The sequence below is a fragment of the Lampetra planeri genome, chromosome 4, assembly GCF_965212315.1.
Source record: "Lampetra planeri chromosome 4, kcLamPlan1.2.h2, whole genome shotgun sequence".
Taxonomy (NCBI): Eukaryota; Metazoa; Chordata; class Hyperoartia; order Petromyzontiformes; family Petromyzontidae; genus Lampetra; species Lampetra planeri.
This window is the reverse complement of record NC_136110.1, coordinates 1,830,926-1,846,530: the sequence shown is the minus strand read 5'-3', so window position 1 is coordinate 1,846,530 and position 15,605 is coordinate 1,830,926. Positions and strand designations below refer to the sequence as shown.

The following is a 15,605-nucleotide window of genomic DNA, read 5'->3' as shown; positions in this document are numbered from 1 at the left end:
TGGATGCGATTTAAGGTGGACCATGAGGTGGAAGATCAAACCCCCAGGGATCTTCTGCGTAGGGTCTTTCACAGGCAGTGTTTGTTTATGAGTTCGTTTGAACTCCATCAATCTCTCCCAGCTTCATCGGGAGTTGAATCAATTGGCACATTTGCCCATGACGTGGCAACTTTATTTGATTGGACCTGTCGGCTGATGGAGGGTTATCGTTCGGTAGATTGACGTCACACCTACACACGATCTTCAACTCAAAAAAAGACTCATTATGAATCGGCACACAACCCATTTGTTTGCAATCCCCTGCTGGATTGAGGCCTCCCCGTGCCATACGGGTCGTGCGGGTTATTCGACCATACTTCACCGCGCTGGTCAATGCAGGTTGGTAGAGCCAGGTGAGCAGAGTGCAGTACAACAAAGAGGGTCGGGCAGCGCCTCCTTCTTGCCGCCTCATACTGTAGCCACAACGCATCCGATAGCACCTGGGCGAGAGCACAGCGGTGACACGCAGCGGTGACACGCAGCGGTGACACGCAGCGGTGACACGCAGCGGTGACACGCAGCGGTGACACGCAGCGGTGACACGCAGCGGTGACACGCAGCGGTGACACGCAGCGGTGACACGCAGCGGTGACACGCGCTTGCTCCTAAACGCCCTTCGCTGTCTCCGCTCCTTTGACGGAGCAGTGGACGAGATCGACACTTTGCTTGAGAAGAGACAATTTCGTGGAGAAGAAATCTAAAATTGCGCATCTTTAATTTGCTGTTATTGATCCATACGAGAGAAGAATAGATGATTCGCGGTGTCCAGGTTCAAGTCTGCTGAGCTCTGAGGAGACCGGGCACATTTTTCTGGGTGAGTTGATCACAGACATCAACTTTGTTCGAAACGATGAAGTCACAACACGGGGGGGGGGTTTCTCTTTGCACAAAGCCTACGTAAAGAAAAAAAAACCCACACCATTTACGCAGCAACATGTCACACTCGCCTAAGTAGCTAATGATTCTGAGAATCCCGTGTGATGCACACACCTCGCCCGAGACGTCACCTTCGCCGCGCGCACGCGACCTCGCTCCTTCACGCTTCACCACCCACCCACCCCAGCACCTGCAAGCTCCCTCACCACCTTCTCTCCTGCACGTCGAGCCCAGCCTCGCACCATCACCACCACCACCAACAACAACAACCACAGCGGCGTTTGCCCACCAACGCGAGTTCCTTCTCCCCGGCGTGCACTATTGCGTTACCGCAAACCGCATTTCCCCTGATCCCCCCCCCCACCGTCCATCCTATGCACATGCATAACGCGAAACAGGCCGCTCCGTAATCCGGTTACAGCTCTGCCTGATGTTGTTAGCGAGCATCGTAGCGGAATTGCTGCCTAATCACATCAAGCGGGGGGGGGGGATTTATCCCGCGCCCCCTCCCCGCGAGGTCGAGGGGGCCGCTACCAACTCGCAGCGGTGTGTGCGGAGACCCCGAAGCTCTGCGCTCACAGGTGCGTTGTTGTCTCTGTCACGTGCTCACAGGTGCATTGTTGTCCCTGTCACGTGCTCACAGGTGCATTGTTGTCTCTGTCACGTGCACACAGGTGCATTGTTGTCCCTGTCACGTGCTCACAGGTGCATTGTTGTCTCTGTCACGTGCACACAGGTGCATTGTTGTCCCTGTCACGTGCTCACAGGTGCGTCGTTGTCTCTGTCACGTGCACACAGGTGCATTGTTGTCCCTGTCACGTGCTCACAGGTGCATTGTTGTCCCTGTCACGTGCACACAGGTGCATTGTTGTCTCTGTCACGTGCACACAGGTGCATTGTTGTCCCTGTCACGTGCTCACAGGTGCATTGTTGTCCCTGTCACGTGCTCACAGGTGCATTGTTGTCCCTGTTACGCGCTCACAGGTGCGTTGTTGTCTCTGTCACGTGCACACAGGTGCATTGTTGTCTCTGTCACGTGCTCACAGGTGCATTGTTGTCCCTGTTACGTGCTCACAGGTGCATTGTTGTCCCTGTTACGTGCTCACAGGTGCGTTGTTGTCTCTGTCACGTGCACCCAGGTGCATTGTTGTCCCTGTCACGTGCTCACAGGTGCATTGTTGTCCCTGTCACGTGCTCACAGGTGCATTGTTGTCCCTGTCACGTGCTCACAAGTGCATTGTTGTCCCTGTCACGTGCTCACAGGTGCATTGTTGTCCCTGTCACGTGCTCACAGGTGCATTGTTGTCCCTGTCACGTGCTCACAGATGCATTGTTGTCCCTGTCACGTGCTCACAGGTGCATTGTTGTCCCTGTCACGTGCTCACAGGTGCATTGTTGTCCCTGTCACGTGCTCATAGGTGCGTTGTTGTCTCTGTCACGTGCTCACAGGTGCATTGTTGTCCCTGTCACGTGCTCACAGGTGCATTGTTGTCCCTGTCACGTGCTCACAGGTGCATTGTTGTCCCTGTCACGTGCTCACAGGTGCATTGTTGTCCCTGTCACGTGCTCACAGGTGCTGTCACGTACCGGTTACTGAGTCTGCGGCACTACAGAGGCGTGTATTGAGTCGTTGACACTGCACAGGGGTAATGAGTTGTCCACCATCGATGATGACTTTCTGGACCAGCCGTCCAGCCTCCAAACTGAGTGTCTGGTGCGGTGTGCACGCATCGGCACTGCGGAGATGGAGGTGACAAGGACACGGGGTTCGCCACATCACAACGTACAAGCCTCAATAGGTGCTCGCTAACAGCATTTGCTTCAGAGGCTGTGCCGCTCTGTGCAAGTGTGCAGACTGTGACACTCAATTTTGATGATGCAATGTGCCAGAAACATTTCATAAATTGACTTTGAAAATAAATTAGTTTATCTCACTGTAGTAATTTTTGATGTTTTTTTTTTGCAGGGGTTTGTCTGTTACTCAATATCCATTGTTAGTTAACTGTTCATGTTTACATTTTTAAACTGATCTTCAGAATTTAGTTTTTTAAATGTAAAATTAATCAGGACCCATGTTGTGAAGTGCAGTCTTCAACTCTAGGTGCGTCAGTCTCTCTGGTATTTGTGTGCTGTGAAGAAGGACTATCGCCCGACAAGTCACCTATTTTTCTAGTTTGAGCCTGCGGTGTTATTGACAATTGTGGTGTTTTTTTATTTTTAGAGATGTAGGTTTTGGATTGACTCGTCTCATAATTCTGTCCATACAATAAGTATCACTTTGTGGAAAAGTCAACATGAGCTGTATACTGGCCCAAGCCATGGGAATGTGGAATTTCCACTGCTCGCACGAGGCAACCGATGACGATAAGTGCCTCTCCCATGGTAGGTTCAGTAGGAAGACAACGATATTCACTCTTGATGATGATTATAGGGCAATATCATACACGGTGATGATTATTATTAAAACAAAATAATGACAATCCTGCTGATGGGTGATTACAATAATCCGTGTTAATGACGATTGAACATAATTGATGACGATGGCAATAATGAGGGCTAACAATAGATAGTGGCGATGACTCATCCCTGCATATACATTTTATGTTTTCATTATTCTCTACCGGCTGACGAGCCTGCACTACACACGTTTATTTCGCACTGCACGCAAAGCGCACACGTGGGGAGATTGCCCACAGCGGGCTGTTAGCGTGACATGCGGTGCTGTAATATCTCTGAGTCTCCACGTGTACCTACAACACAACGGGTGTGTACTTGAATGCAGTCGGGGAGCGGTAGTGTAGCGGTTAGCGCGCTGCGCTACGAACTCTGCGACCCGAGTTCGATTGCAGCTCACGGCCAAAATCAGTGACAATTATTTGAACCGTTCCTGGGCCTCTCCTGGGTCGACTCAGCCTCAAATGAGTACCTGGGGCGGTGTGTATACATAGCCGCTAGGGAGACAAAGGCGGCCGGGCATGGTGCTGGCACACCCCACCACCTCGTGTGCCGTTCCAGCCGTCATAGGTGATCGCTAACAGCCCTTTCCCCAACAGTCTGTTAAGGCTATACGGGGGATTTTTATCTTTATGTTTGCATGCAGTCGTCGTAACTGGCTTCCACTGACTTTATGGTAAATACATAATACAGGTTTTCTTCGGTTAGATCGCGTAAATATATAAATGTGTCGTTAAACCCGCCACCACCCGACACAGCCAACTAGTAAGGTTTGTCACGTAAACAGAACGTGGCCAATTCGTCCCTAGTACAGCCCACCGGTGTGTTGGAGAGCCAAGCCGCAACATTTACAATCTGTGTACGACGTTTCGCCAGTAATTACAACTAGCTTCATCAGACGACAGCCAGATTTGGTAGTGGCCGGTTTAACGACATATTTATATATTTACGCGATCTAACCAAAAAAAACCTGTATTATGGATAATATTGGTTGTTAAAGCCTACTACGTGTTTAAGTATGGTAAAACTAAATATTTTCACATTCAGATTCGGAATCCTTGGAATTTAAACATTTTAAACTTTAAATTTGGGATGCCAAAACATCAATATATTTTTTCTGATCAAATAAAATAAATAAAAAACCTGATGTCAGATTTGGATTTGTCGGTACCTTCTCAAATCCTTCAGATACAAACCCCCCTCAAGCTCACCCCCTCCCCTGCCTCTCAAATTAATGATAATATGATAAACGCTAGACTCAAATCTACTATTTTTCATCTTTATAGCCCTTCTACATTATCGCTACAATCTTCACCAGTCACTCACTCATCTCACGACCCCTCTCCGTGTGTGCTCATGACACACACGGCATGTTTGGGGTGGCTGCTGTTCGTGAGAGGCCATGAGGGTGTCGTGGTGGCCTGCAGCACCACGACACCCAGCAGCGTTTGTCCCCCCCCCCCCCCCCGGTGTTGATGTTTACACACCCACGTCCTGTACTCGTTCAAGGCGAAGTCGACCGATGGGGAGGTTACCCAAAAAACAACTGAATTCAGATATTCCTCCACTTGATCTTAGTCGTGGCCGAGAAACAAACTCACGGTCTCTGGGTCTGAAACGCGGCGCGCTAACCACTGCGCCAACGCTCACACGCACACAAACAAAGATCCCCCGTATAGCCTTAATAGACTGATGGGGCAAGTGCTGTTAGCGAGCACCTACGAAGGCCGGCACGGCACACGAGGGGATGGGTTGCCAGCATCACGCTCGGCCGCCTTTATTTCCCCAGTGGCGATGATTTTACACATCGCACCAGGTACTCATTTGAGGCTCAGTCGACCTAGGAGAGGCCCAGGACCGGTTCAGATGATCGTCACCGGTGTTGGCCGTGAGCGGGAATCGAACTCGGCACGCCTGGTCCATGGCGCAGCGTAGCGCTAACCGCTACACAAGTTGGAGGAAACCTCCGATTAACACGGTTGGCTACGTACGGTGCGAAAGAAGTTCAGCATATATCCACACAACAACCCTCGTGTAAAAAGTCCCACGACCCAGTGTGGAGCTGTGGTGGCGCACGCCTCCTTTAGGAGGCAAGGGTTGGTGGCTCACTTACAGATGGGTGAAGCACACACTCACACCTCGCTCTGGGCTATGAGCGTTATCGTGTTATCGGCTTGCTGAGGATTCTCCGGGTGTTGCTCCGCTTTCCTTCGCGTGCGAAATTAAAGAAAAGAGGAGCCACTCGTCGTTAATGAATTCGGCCAATTACCCCACTGTCACATCACCCTCCCGGTGAAGAGTCGAGAGCCTCTCTGAGCCATTTGCTGGGCGAGGAAAGGGAAACCCCGTGGCGCTTAGAGGGCTGGAGGGACCTGGGTCCCCCCCCTCACCTGCTGCTAAATCCCACCCCCCCCCCTCCCCCCCGCTTTTATAAATTCCTATCGTCAAGCGTCAAAAAAATCAGTCGTCGTAATTGTACAATTTAGTGACGAGCCTAACAGCCGTATAGACTGGGGGGGGGGGGGGGGGTAGCATGCACCACACAGACCGGGGGCAGATCGCATCGTTACTCATTCAGTTTGGCGTTTAGCATTCGTTTGAAGTTTCTTCAACATTGGCTGCGTCGACCCCCCCCACCCTCCTACTGAGTCGTTGTATCCCAGCCACCACTTGAAAGTCAAAGTCGCGCTGCAGGGCTAATAAAGAAGTACAATTGTTGATATAATCATCAGCAGCATCACCATCACATCGTGGCGGTGTTAGATTTCCAGCAGATAAATTAACGAAGCCCTCCCCCCATCCCCGCCCCCCCCACTCGCCGCTGTGAGACGAGCGCAAATAATGAGCGTTGTTTGTCTGCCAGCCACGAATGCCCTCGCGCGAGCCCACGGGGGCCTCTCTACCCTGACGAGACGCGAGCCATCAATCGTCCGCAATCTGCGATGGCTCCTCTCTCATCCGACGGCACCGTCCGATGAGAGAGCAGCTCCACCGGCCACGCCGTTTCACGTGGCGGTAGGAGGGGGGGGCGGTGTGTGGAAACGTAACGCGCGTTTGTTTATTTCGCATGGAGCCAGCGGCGACAAACGCAAATCAATACCTTCAAAGGATAGACGACACAGGTACACACGGACATAACGAGAGAGTGACTGTCAATTGATATACAATTGAACATTTTCAAGGAAACGACGTGTGATTCACCCCCCCCCCCCACCTTCTAATTTCTGACAACGTTTATTTGGGAGCGGGTAGGGTACCGGTTGTGGGGGAGACGCAGGGGAGGGAGGGGGAAGGGGGGAGGAGGACGAGGGGGGGAGAGAGGGGTGGTGGGATATGAATTGGGGGTGCAGCAGCATCAGCAGCAGCAGCATCAGCATCAGCAGCAAGGTTGGTAACGCGAGTCGAGGTGGGGGCGGGCGTTTCGCGCGCCTGCCCGTCAATATTTTGTAATTTCTCTTCTCTGCCATTCCCCACCGCACGCATCTCGCTCGCGGACGTACAGCCGGCTACGCGCTCCTGTCGCCTCCACTCGCCACTCTCCGAGCCGGTCCAACCACGAACGCCAATCTCCAGCCATACGTTACCCCCCCCCCCCCGTCCATCACCATCACCCGCCTGCTCTCTGAGTCCTACACCGGGGCTTAAGGACGATGATTCGGCGGTCGAGGGTTGATCTGAGTGTGGGGGTCACGTCGTGAACGAGTTGGAGGCGGACGAGGAGGAGCAGGAGGAGGTGTCTTTATTGCGGGGCTGAGCGAGGTTTGGAAACGGGTGCAAAGAAGAGGGGTGAGTGGAGAGCACGTCACTCCGGCAATTGGGTGAGTGAGTGTGTTGATGAGTGGTTGGTCGTGTGATTGAGTGGGCGAGTGGGTGAGTGAGTGGGTGGTTGAGTAAGTGAGAGGATGAGTGAGTGGTTGGTCATGTGATTGAGTGGGCGAGTGAGTGAGTGGGTGGTTGAGTTAGTGAGTGGGTGAGTGAAGCTAGTGGATTTATGAGCGGTTTGTCAAGTCAGTGAGTGGGCAAGTTAGTGGGCGAGTGAGCGGGGGAGCGAGCGGGGGAGTGAGTGGGGTGGATATTACGAGTGGTTGTTGAGGTGAATGAGGAGCGAGTGGTTGGATGGGTGAGTGGATGAATGAGTTCGTTGTTGACCGTGTTTTTGAATAATGTGGTGAATAAGGGGCCGACGATGAAGAGTCGCCCTGTCCGTAATACGAGCCTACCTCTCGTAATAGTGTCATGAAAACAATGACCTTAATCGAGAACGGCGTTTTCCGAGTCTCAATTAACGTTTTCACGAGGGTTACATCTGTCTTGTTTGGGCACGCGGTACATCCGTGACAAATTGGCTTCACGTGAGATGAAACCGGCCCAACCGGAAAAAAAAAAAACCGCATTCAAGGGGTAACACTCCACACAGATAGATGCAATGATCCATTGCTGTTCTTTCCGGCTACCCAACCGCCTAGTAGCCCAAGCGGGCTCAGAGCGTGCGTGGGCTTCCATAAGCAGACGAGATCGGAGCGCATTCGGCGTGACTTGGTCTTGCGCAGCGAGCGAGCGTGATCGAGTGGAGGGACGCGCGCGCGTGAGTGGGTGAGTGAGTGGTTTGTCAAGTGAGTGAGTGGGTGGATGAGTGAGTGAGTGGATGAGTGAGTGAGTGGTTGAGTAAGTGAGAGGGTGAGCGATATTACGAGAAGCTGCCCGAGTGAACGAGCCAGTGGGAGTGAGTGGGTGGTTGAGTAAGTGAGAGGACGAGTGAGTGGGTTGTCGAGTGAGTGAGTGGGTGAGTGAGTGGTTGAGTAAGTGAGAGGGTGAGCGAGATTACGAAAAGCTGCCCGAGTGAACGAGCCAGTGGGAGTGAGTGGGTGGTTGAGTAAGTGAGAGGACGAGTGAGTTGGTTGTCAAGTGAGTGAGTAAGGTGAGTGAGTGAGTGGTTGAGTAAGTGAGAGGACGAGTGAGTGGGTTGTCAAGTGAGTGAGTGGGTGAGTGAGTGAGTGGTTGAGCAAGTGAGAGGACGAGTGAGTTGGTTGTCAAGTGAGTGAGTGGGTGAGTGAGTGGTTGAGTAAGTGAGAGGGTGAGCGAGATTACGAGAACGTGCCCGAGTGAACGAGCCAGTGAGAGTGAGTGAGTGAGCAGGCGATCGAGTGATATGACGGGTGAGCGACTCACCGAGCGATCTGTGGATGGAGCGGGTGAGCGAGTGACAAGCTGTAGAGACGACGCGGGCGAGCGAACGAATGAGAGTGAGTGAATGAGGTAGCGAGCGGTGGATGATCGAGTGAGTCAGCTGGCGGAGTGTTGGACAGAGCGAGTGCACGAGTCGACGAACGAGTGAGTCAAGGGGATACTCGAATGGCCGAATGAAACGAGCTTCGTGTGCTAAGCAAAGCGGACGGCATTCTCGTGAACGAACGAATGAATGAATGAACGAGCCAGGCGCGGCTGATGCGGAGGGAGTGTGGGGATGAATGAGTTGACGAAGGTCGAACGTCCTGGCGAGTGACAGAGGCGATGTCCAGCAGGTGGGTGGCAGAGGCGATTTCTACTTTCTGTCGCGACTGCACGGTCATTGCACATCACAGGAACAATGACTCTCCTCGTCTCTCCACTGCTAGATGAAGGGCCTTCTCTCATGATGCCATGCCGCTCATTCGGGTTGTTTAACCGTACTTCATCTGCCTGCGGCTATTGTTGCCGTTGCATGGACTGCCTCGTCTCTAGGATGAACACTCGGGTTTGGAAAAGATTAATCGATTATCATCGGTGACTTTTTTTCGGCTCACGAGTCTATAGGCACGTCGAGAGAGAGAGAGTCTCACCTGCGGTTTATTGAGATTTGCATATGGCATGCACAACTGCCTCCTTGGCTATCCAATGCTGGATGATGGAGACCTTCCCCACGCCGTGCGGGTCGCGGTGGACGTTGTTTGACCATACTTCACCGCGCTGGTCACTGCGGTTTGGTGAAGGAGTGGGGGGTGGATAGACGTGCAGCGTCACAATGGATGATGCTGCTCTGCCCTCTGCTGCTCACACCGTTCTTGATTCATGAAAGTGGTTGTTAGCAACATCATATTCTGATAGGGTACCGTATTTAGCACGTAAGCTTTCGCGACCAATATCATCCAAAATACAGGTTTTTGTTTTAGATCGCGTAAATATATAAATGTGTCGTTGAACCCGCCACCACCCGACGCAGCCAATCAGTAAGGGTTGTCACGTGAACAGGACGTGCCCATTCGTCACGAGTACAGCACGCCAGTGTGTTGGAGAGTAAATGTACAACATTTACAATCCGAGTACGACGTTTCGCCGATAATTACATACTAACACCAAAAATAAACTGTATTCATCTTCTTGGTTCTTTCGGTAAAGTCACGTAGAATGGAAATAAAAAAGTAATAAAAATAAAACATAATAGAAATTTTTGTTATTTTATTATTTCCATTCTACGTGACTTTACCGAAAGAACCAAGAAGATGAATCCCTGCAGTCACGAAAGCTTTAAATCGAAAAATAAACTGTATTATATTCTACTATTTGAACTTAACGGAGACAACACGAACGAGACGGAGATACAACAGTACCCCCTCCCCCCCGTCCATGCAAACTAAATTATCATCGATGTCTTTTTTGTGCTGTGTAAATAGAATGGAGGCCCTTAAATTGTTACACTCCATCCAATGGCTAATGCACACACACACACACATCCTCACGTATAACCCCAACAATAGACTTGCTAACAACACTGCCCGAGAGAAAACGTCTACGTGGCGACGTTTCGAGCAATGACCCCTTTCTTTGTAAGCAGAGAGATGAATAAGGGCAATTAGCCGAAACGTCGCCTTGAATCAACGTTTCCTCTTAGGGCAATTGTTATTGACGGATTGATAACCCGGCTCAGCGCTTCCCAATGTTCTGATCCGCGGATCTCTGGTGGGCCGCGAGACTCAGAATCCTTCTTTAGACTGGAAGAATCCGATGAGCAATGAAGCTCTTTATCAGATGAGTCCAGTAGAGACTTCTCCGGTTGGGAGTCCACGGAAAACGAAAATAAACAACGTCCTCGCCAAGGAAATGTACAATCTCAAACAACCGTTCGTTGCAGCGTGTGTGAGTGATCCGCAAGATATCTGGAGGCTGAAACGTGGTCAGCACACTCGACATGCTTGGGAACCGCTGACCCAGGTTGCATGAGCTGCGCGTTTATAATTGTACTTAGTCGTAGTGAAATTGCAAATGTTGTGGGTTCTACTCTCTTAGCTGAAGTAGTAACTCATTGACATGTGTTGTTTACCGGTTGGCCCTGGTGGTGGGTTAACGGCATTCAAATTGACGCGATCTCACCCAACCCCGCCCCCGTTCGTTATGAAATGCACTTAGCAGTACAAACCACCTGCCAACGCAGAGTCGCGTGCTTTTGCTGAGACTGTTGTTGTTGCTGCTGTGCCTCGCTGTAGACGGAGCTCCTCACTCGGAGAGGCGTGCAGAGGACGAGACAGCGAGAGAGACGGAGGAGGAGGAGGAGTGGCTTCAGTCAGAAGGCGGCAGTGCTACATGCGAAGCGTGTTTCCAATGCTCAAGGCGAGATAAATAACTTGCCCTGCTTCAACTCTTTACCCCCACGTTGTCGGGAGCATGATGAGCCTGGGCACCATAGGATAGAGAAGATGACGAGAGTGCAGCAGCAGCAGCAGAAGCAATCACACTGAGCCACGGATGCCTCCTTCTCCTCCTCATCCTCCTCTCTCAACGATGACCTCTGGTCCATACGAACGGCCGAGTGGAGCGGCTGAGGGCTCAAACTCACCGCCGGAGTCTCCCAAAGGTCTAACGCGATGATCCGTGACTGGATCTTCTTAATTTCACATTCGCCTTCGCCTCCTCCTCTCGTTCACCAAAACCGAGACGACGTTGACGACGACGACGCGGGCAAAGAGGAGGAGGAGGAAGAGGAGGAGCGTTGAAGGCCACCAATGATGTCCGAGCTGCATGGACACGAGATCAATGGGTCAGACTCCTCGTGGCCGGGGTTGGAGGCTCGTGGTGAGATCGGCAGCAGCGGCATCATCATCAACAGCAGCAACAGCAGCAGCAATGACACCGCCACTAACGACTGGCAGCTGCCACACTCCACCACCACCATGGTGACCCTCACCCTGGTCGTGAGCTTCATCATCCTGGTCACCATCTTCGGCAACAGCCTGGTCGCCATCGCCGTGTTCACCAGCAAGTCCCTCAAAGCCGCCCAGAATCTCTTCCTGGTGTCGCTGGCGGCCGCCGACATCCTGGTCGCCACGCTGGTGATGCCCTTCTCGCTCGCCAACGAGCTCATGGGCTACTGGGTGTTCGGCAGCTTCTGGTGCGAGATGTACCTGGCCCTCGACGTGCTCTTTTGCACCTCGTCCATCGTGCATCTGTGCGCCATCAGTCTGGACCGCTACTGGAGCGTGACGCAGGCGGTGCGCTACAACATGAAGCGCACGCCGCGTCGCGTCAAGCGCGCCATCGTCATCGTCTGGGTCATCGCCGCCTTCATCTCGTTCCCTCCTCTCGTGGGCACGGGCCGTCCCCCGGCGGATGTCCACCGCCACCAGGGTGCCGGCCGCAACACGAGCGGCTCGCCCTCCTCCTCCTCCGTGCTGCCCATGTGCAAGCTGAACGAGGAGACCTGGTACGTGCTGTCCTCCTGCACCGCCTCCTTCTTCGCCCCGTGCCTCATCATGCTGCTCGTGTACGCGCGCATCTACCAGGTGGCCAAGGGGCGCGCGAGACGCAGGAGTCGCGGGGGCAGCGAGAGGGAAGCGCCCTTGGCCGAGCTGCAGCAGCAGCAAGAACAGCAGCTGCAGCAGCAGCAGCTGCAGCAGCAGCAGCTGCAGCAGACGCAGCAGCTGCAGCAGCAGCAGACACAGCAGTTGCAACCACAGCAACAGCAGCTGCAACAAAATCCGAGTGCGTTCGAATCGCAAGCGGATGAATTGCGCCCTCTTTTTCCTCCTCCTCCTCAACACTCTCCTCCTCCACCTCCTCAAGCCCCTCCACCTCCTTCACTCTCGACGACCCTCGCCCCGTGCGCACCACGGCAGAACGGGCAGTGTGTGCGCGACGCTGCTGGAGGAGATGGCAGCTCGGCTCTGGATGAGGACGTGTTGGTGGAAACCGCGGAGAAAACGACGCATGACCTGCAGGAGCAGCAGCAGCAGCAGGAGGAGGAGGATGAGACTGGAACCCTTCGCGCAACGCGCGCCTCCGTGATGGACGTCGTCAGTAGCAATGGCAGGCAGTCGCACATTTTCGCCGCCGCGAGGCAAGGAGGGTTTACTGGCCACGAGACGACCATGTCAAACGGCAAGCACCTCGTCGAGGGTGGTGGTGGTGGCGGCGGAGAGGTGGTCATGATGCAGGAGGAGCAGGCGGCAGCGGTGGTGATGATGGAGGAGAAGAGGGAAGAGAAGAGGGATGAGAAGAGGGAGATGACGGAGCGAGGGGAGCGCAGCGGCCCCTCCCGGCCGTGGTCTTCCCGAACCGTGGTGGCGGCGGCGGCGGTGGAGGTGGAGGATGAGGAGAGAGACGCCGAGACGGAGGCGGGAGATGACTACGACGACGATGATCCCAGGCCGCGGGGAAGCCTCTCGCTCAGGTGTGACGAGGAAGGACGACGAGGAGGAGGAGGCTCCAGCAAGCTGGGCCTCTGCAGCACCAAGATGGCCAGACGCAAGCTCACGGCGGCTCGCGAGAAGCGCTTCACGTTCGTGCTGGCCGTGGTGATGGGAGTGTTCGTGGCCTGCTGGTTCCCGTTCTTCTTCTCCTACAGCCTCACCAAGATCTGCGAGGCGTCGTGCAAACCTCCCGAGTACCTCTTCAAGTTCTTCTTCTGGTGCGGCTACTGCAACAGCTCGTTGAACCCGCTCATATACACGGTCTTCAACCAGGACTTTCGACGAGCCTTTAAGAACATCCTCTGTCGAAGGCGCCCACGGATGCGCTGATCCGTCTAACAATGACAATGGCCACGATTGTGATGATGATGATGATGATTTGCATCGCCCTTGTTGATGCATTGCTCGATGAAAGTCCCACCACGTCATGCTGTTCATGGGGTGGGTGGAGTTGGTGATGGGGGGGGGGGGGTCCTTGACCATACTTCACCAAGCTGGTCAGTGAAAGGTTGCGAGTGCGAGCCGAGTTGTGCTCAAGACAGCTTTTCAAAGATGTCTCACTCGCCACTGATGTTATCCCGTGGCCAGGGAATTCGACCGCACTTCAGGACGCCGGGGCTCATGGCGCAGTGGCACAAACCGCTGCGCAACCGCTCCCCGTTTTGATAGACCGCGTTGGTAATGTTACTGTAACGAAACAACAACACCATGAACGCGAACGAAAAAATGCGAAACTCCATAAACACAGCGAGGTACGGAGGTCTTTGTGATTTTCACGCGACAATTCTGCACCTCACGGAAGGAGGGGAGTGGGAGATGATCAAGCCGAGGTTACTCTCACACGGACGATGCCATTGTTGGGCAGTTTTTACAACAACAACAAAAAGAAAATTGACCCAACAACAACATCTATGACGGGGAGAAAAAAAAGGAATGCCCCTCCAGTATATATTTTTGTTGGTACGATTGTCAGCTGACAGTGGTTATGTGCGGTGGTATCGTGCTCTCGGTGCTAGTGGCATCCGAGTCTTCGTGTGAGAAGGCAATTGTGTTTGCCCTGTTCACTGACAAGCCACAACTAGCGGTGCGACTGTGACCTTGCAACCCAAACTGTGGACCGTGGAGTTGTTGTTTGTGCTCCTTCGACGGGGAGGAGGAACGGCGACACCACACGAACTCTCGGCTGAAGCCCTCTCGTCATGGCTAGCAGACCTCCACGTTGATATTTACCTCCCGAACACATCGCTGCCCTAAGCGAGAGGAGAGAAGATCATTGGTTCGTGGGTGTAAGGGGTTTATCACCCCCTCCCTCTCTATCCCAGATTCGCAAACCTCAGAATCATAATTGAGACTGGAGGAATCCGATGAGCTATGAAGCTCTTTTCCACAGATGTCCAGTATGGACGGGCGAGTCAGCCTCAAGAGAACTAAATCTGACTCGGGGTCAAGCAGAGCCAAGGGTGGAGCTATTTCAACACCTCGAGACAGAAGGGTATTAACAAGCCATTTGATTTAACTGTGAAAGTATGTATTGATATTAACGCAGAGGTATTATGTTAAAACGTACATCTACAGCACAATAGCACGTGCATTTAGCCAAGGTGGTACTGAAAAAAAACCCAAGTGTGAGTGAGACATTCAAAGTCGCATCTCATGCGTGCTTGGTTCAAGCCAAACCACCTCATTGTCCTGTCCCCTCAGCTACAGCTCCTCCACCACCACGTCGTTGTCCAGCTATTATGAACCCCCGCCACCCTGAGCCACCCGGCCACTCTCCACCCTCTCGTATTTAAGAGAGATGCAGTAGGCCGCATCCACCCATGCGGAGAGTTTTTCGTTCACATTTGAGGCAAGTTGAAAATGTAGGGGGCAGATTTCACAACGTCACGCAGTGGCCTCCTCTTTGCCAACAATGTCGTGGGCTCTTTGATAATTCTGCTTTTGCTTTCTTGACCCTCACATAGCCAGAAGCCACCGAGAGCTGTTTGGGGGGTTGTTGCTCCTGTTCTTCTGGTGTTAACGGATTTATTTTCTCCAAACACCGCACGTCCCCTGTGGTTATAGGGGCAGCATTGTTATCGTGACTGTGGGCCTCCTCCCTGCCGCGTGCTCCTCCCTCCTTGCAATGTGGTTCAAAGCACTGTGGGCATAGACGCCCTCTGTATATTATCGCATCGCTCGCGTAATCACCGCATGGTCTATTGGTTCATAAGTGCACAATAAAAACCACACACACAGCTTGAAGTGTGTTTACGTTCCGAATGTTGCGTCACGTGTGCGGCTTCACCACTTTCAGCAGCCAAACCTGCCTTCAGGCAAAGCTGTGTTTGAATTACAAAGGCTGCACATGCGTATAGGCCTGCCTGGTTGCGGTCAATATTTGTATGAGATAATATATGAGGGTGCCACTCCAAGTTGATAGTTTTATTTGCATGGACTTTTATCGTTCACATTTCCCCAATATTCAACCACTGAGTTCAATCTGCAATCAAATTATATGTGTGTTTTTAAATCAAATTTATTATACTTTTAAAGGTACCTCCTTATTTCAGTGTAGTGTAATTTATCCAGCAGTGT

At 52.7% G+C, this 15,605-nt stretch overlaps 1 protein-coding gene across 1 annotated transcript in view; it reads left to right on the top strand.

Moving 5' to 3' along the window:
- Positions 1-15,272, top strand: part of LOC144717557 (alpha-2C adrenergic receptor-like) — a 61,160-nt gene extending 45,888 nt beyond the window's left edge. Inside the window, exon 2 of the mRNA XM_078592965.1 lies at positions 10,830-15,272. Within this exon, the coding sequence (XP_078449091.1) occupies positions 11,346-13,358 (2,013 nt within the window). The 5' untranslated portion in view covers positions 10,830-11,345 and the 3' untranslated portion in view covers positions 13,359-15,272. The remainder of the gene's footprint in view (positions 1-10,829) is intronic.
- Positions 15,273-15,605: the final 333 nt, after the last annotated feature.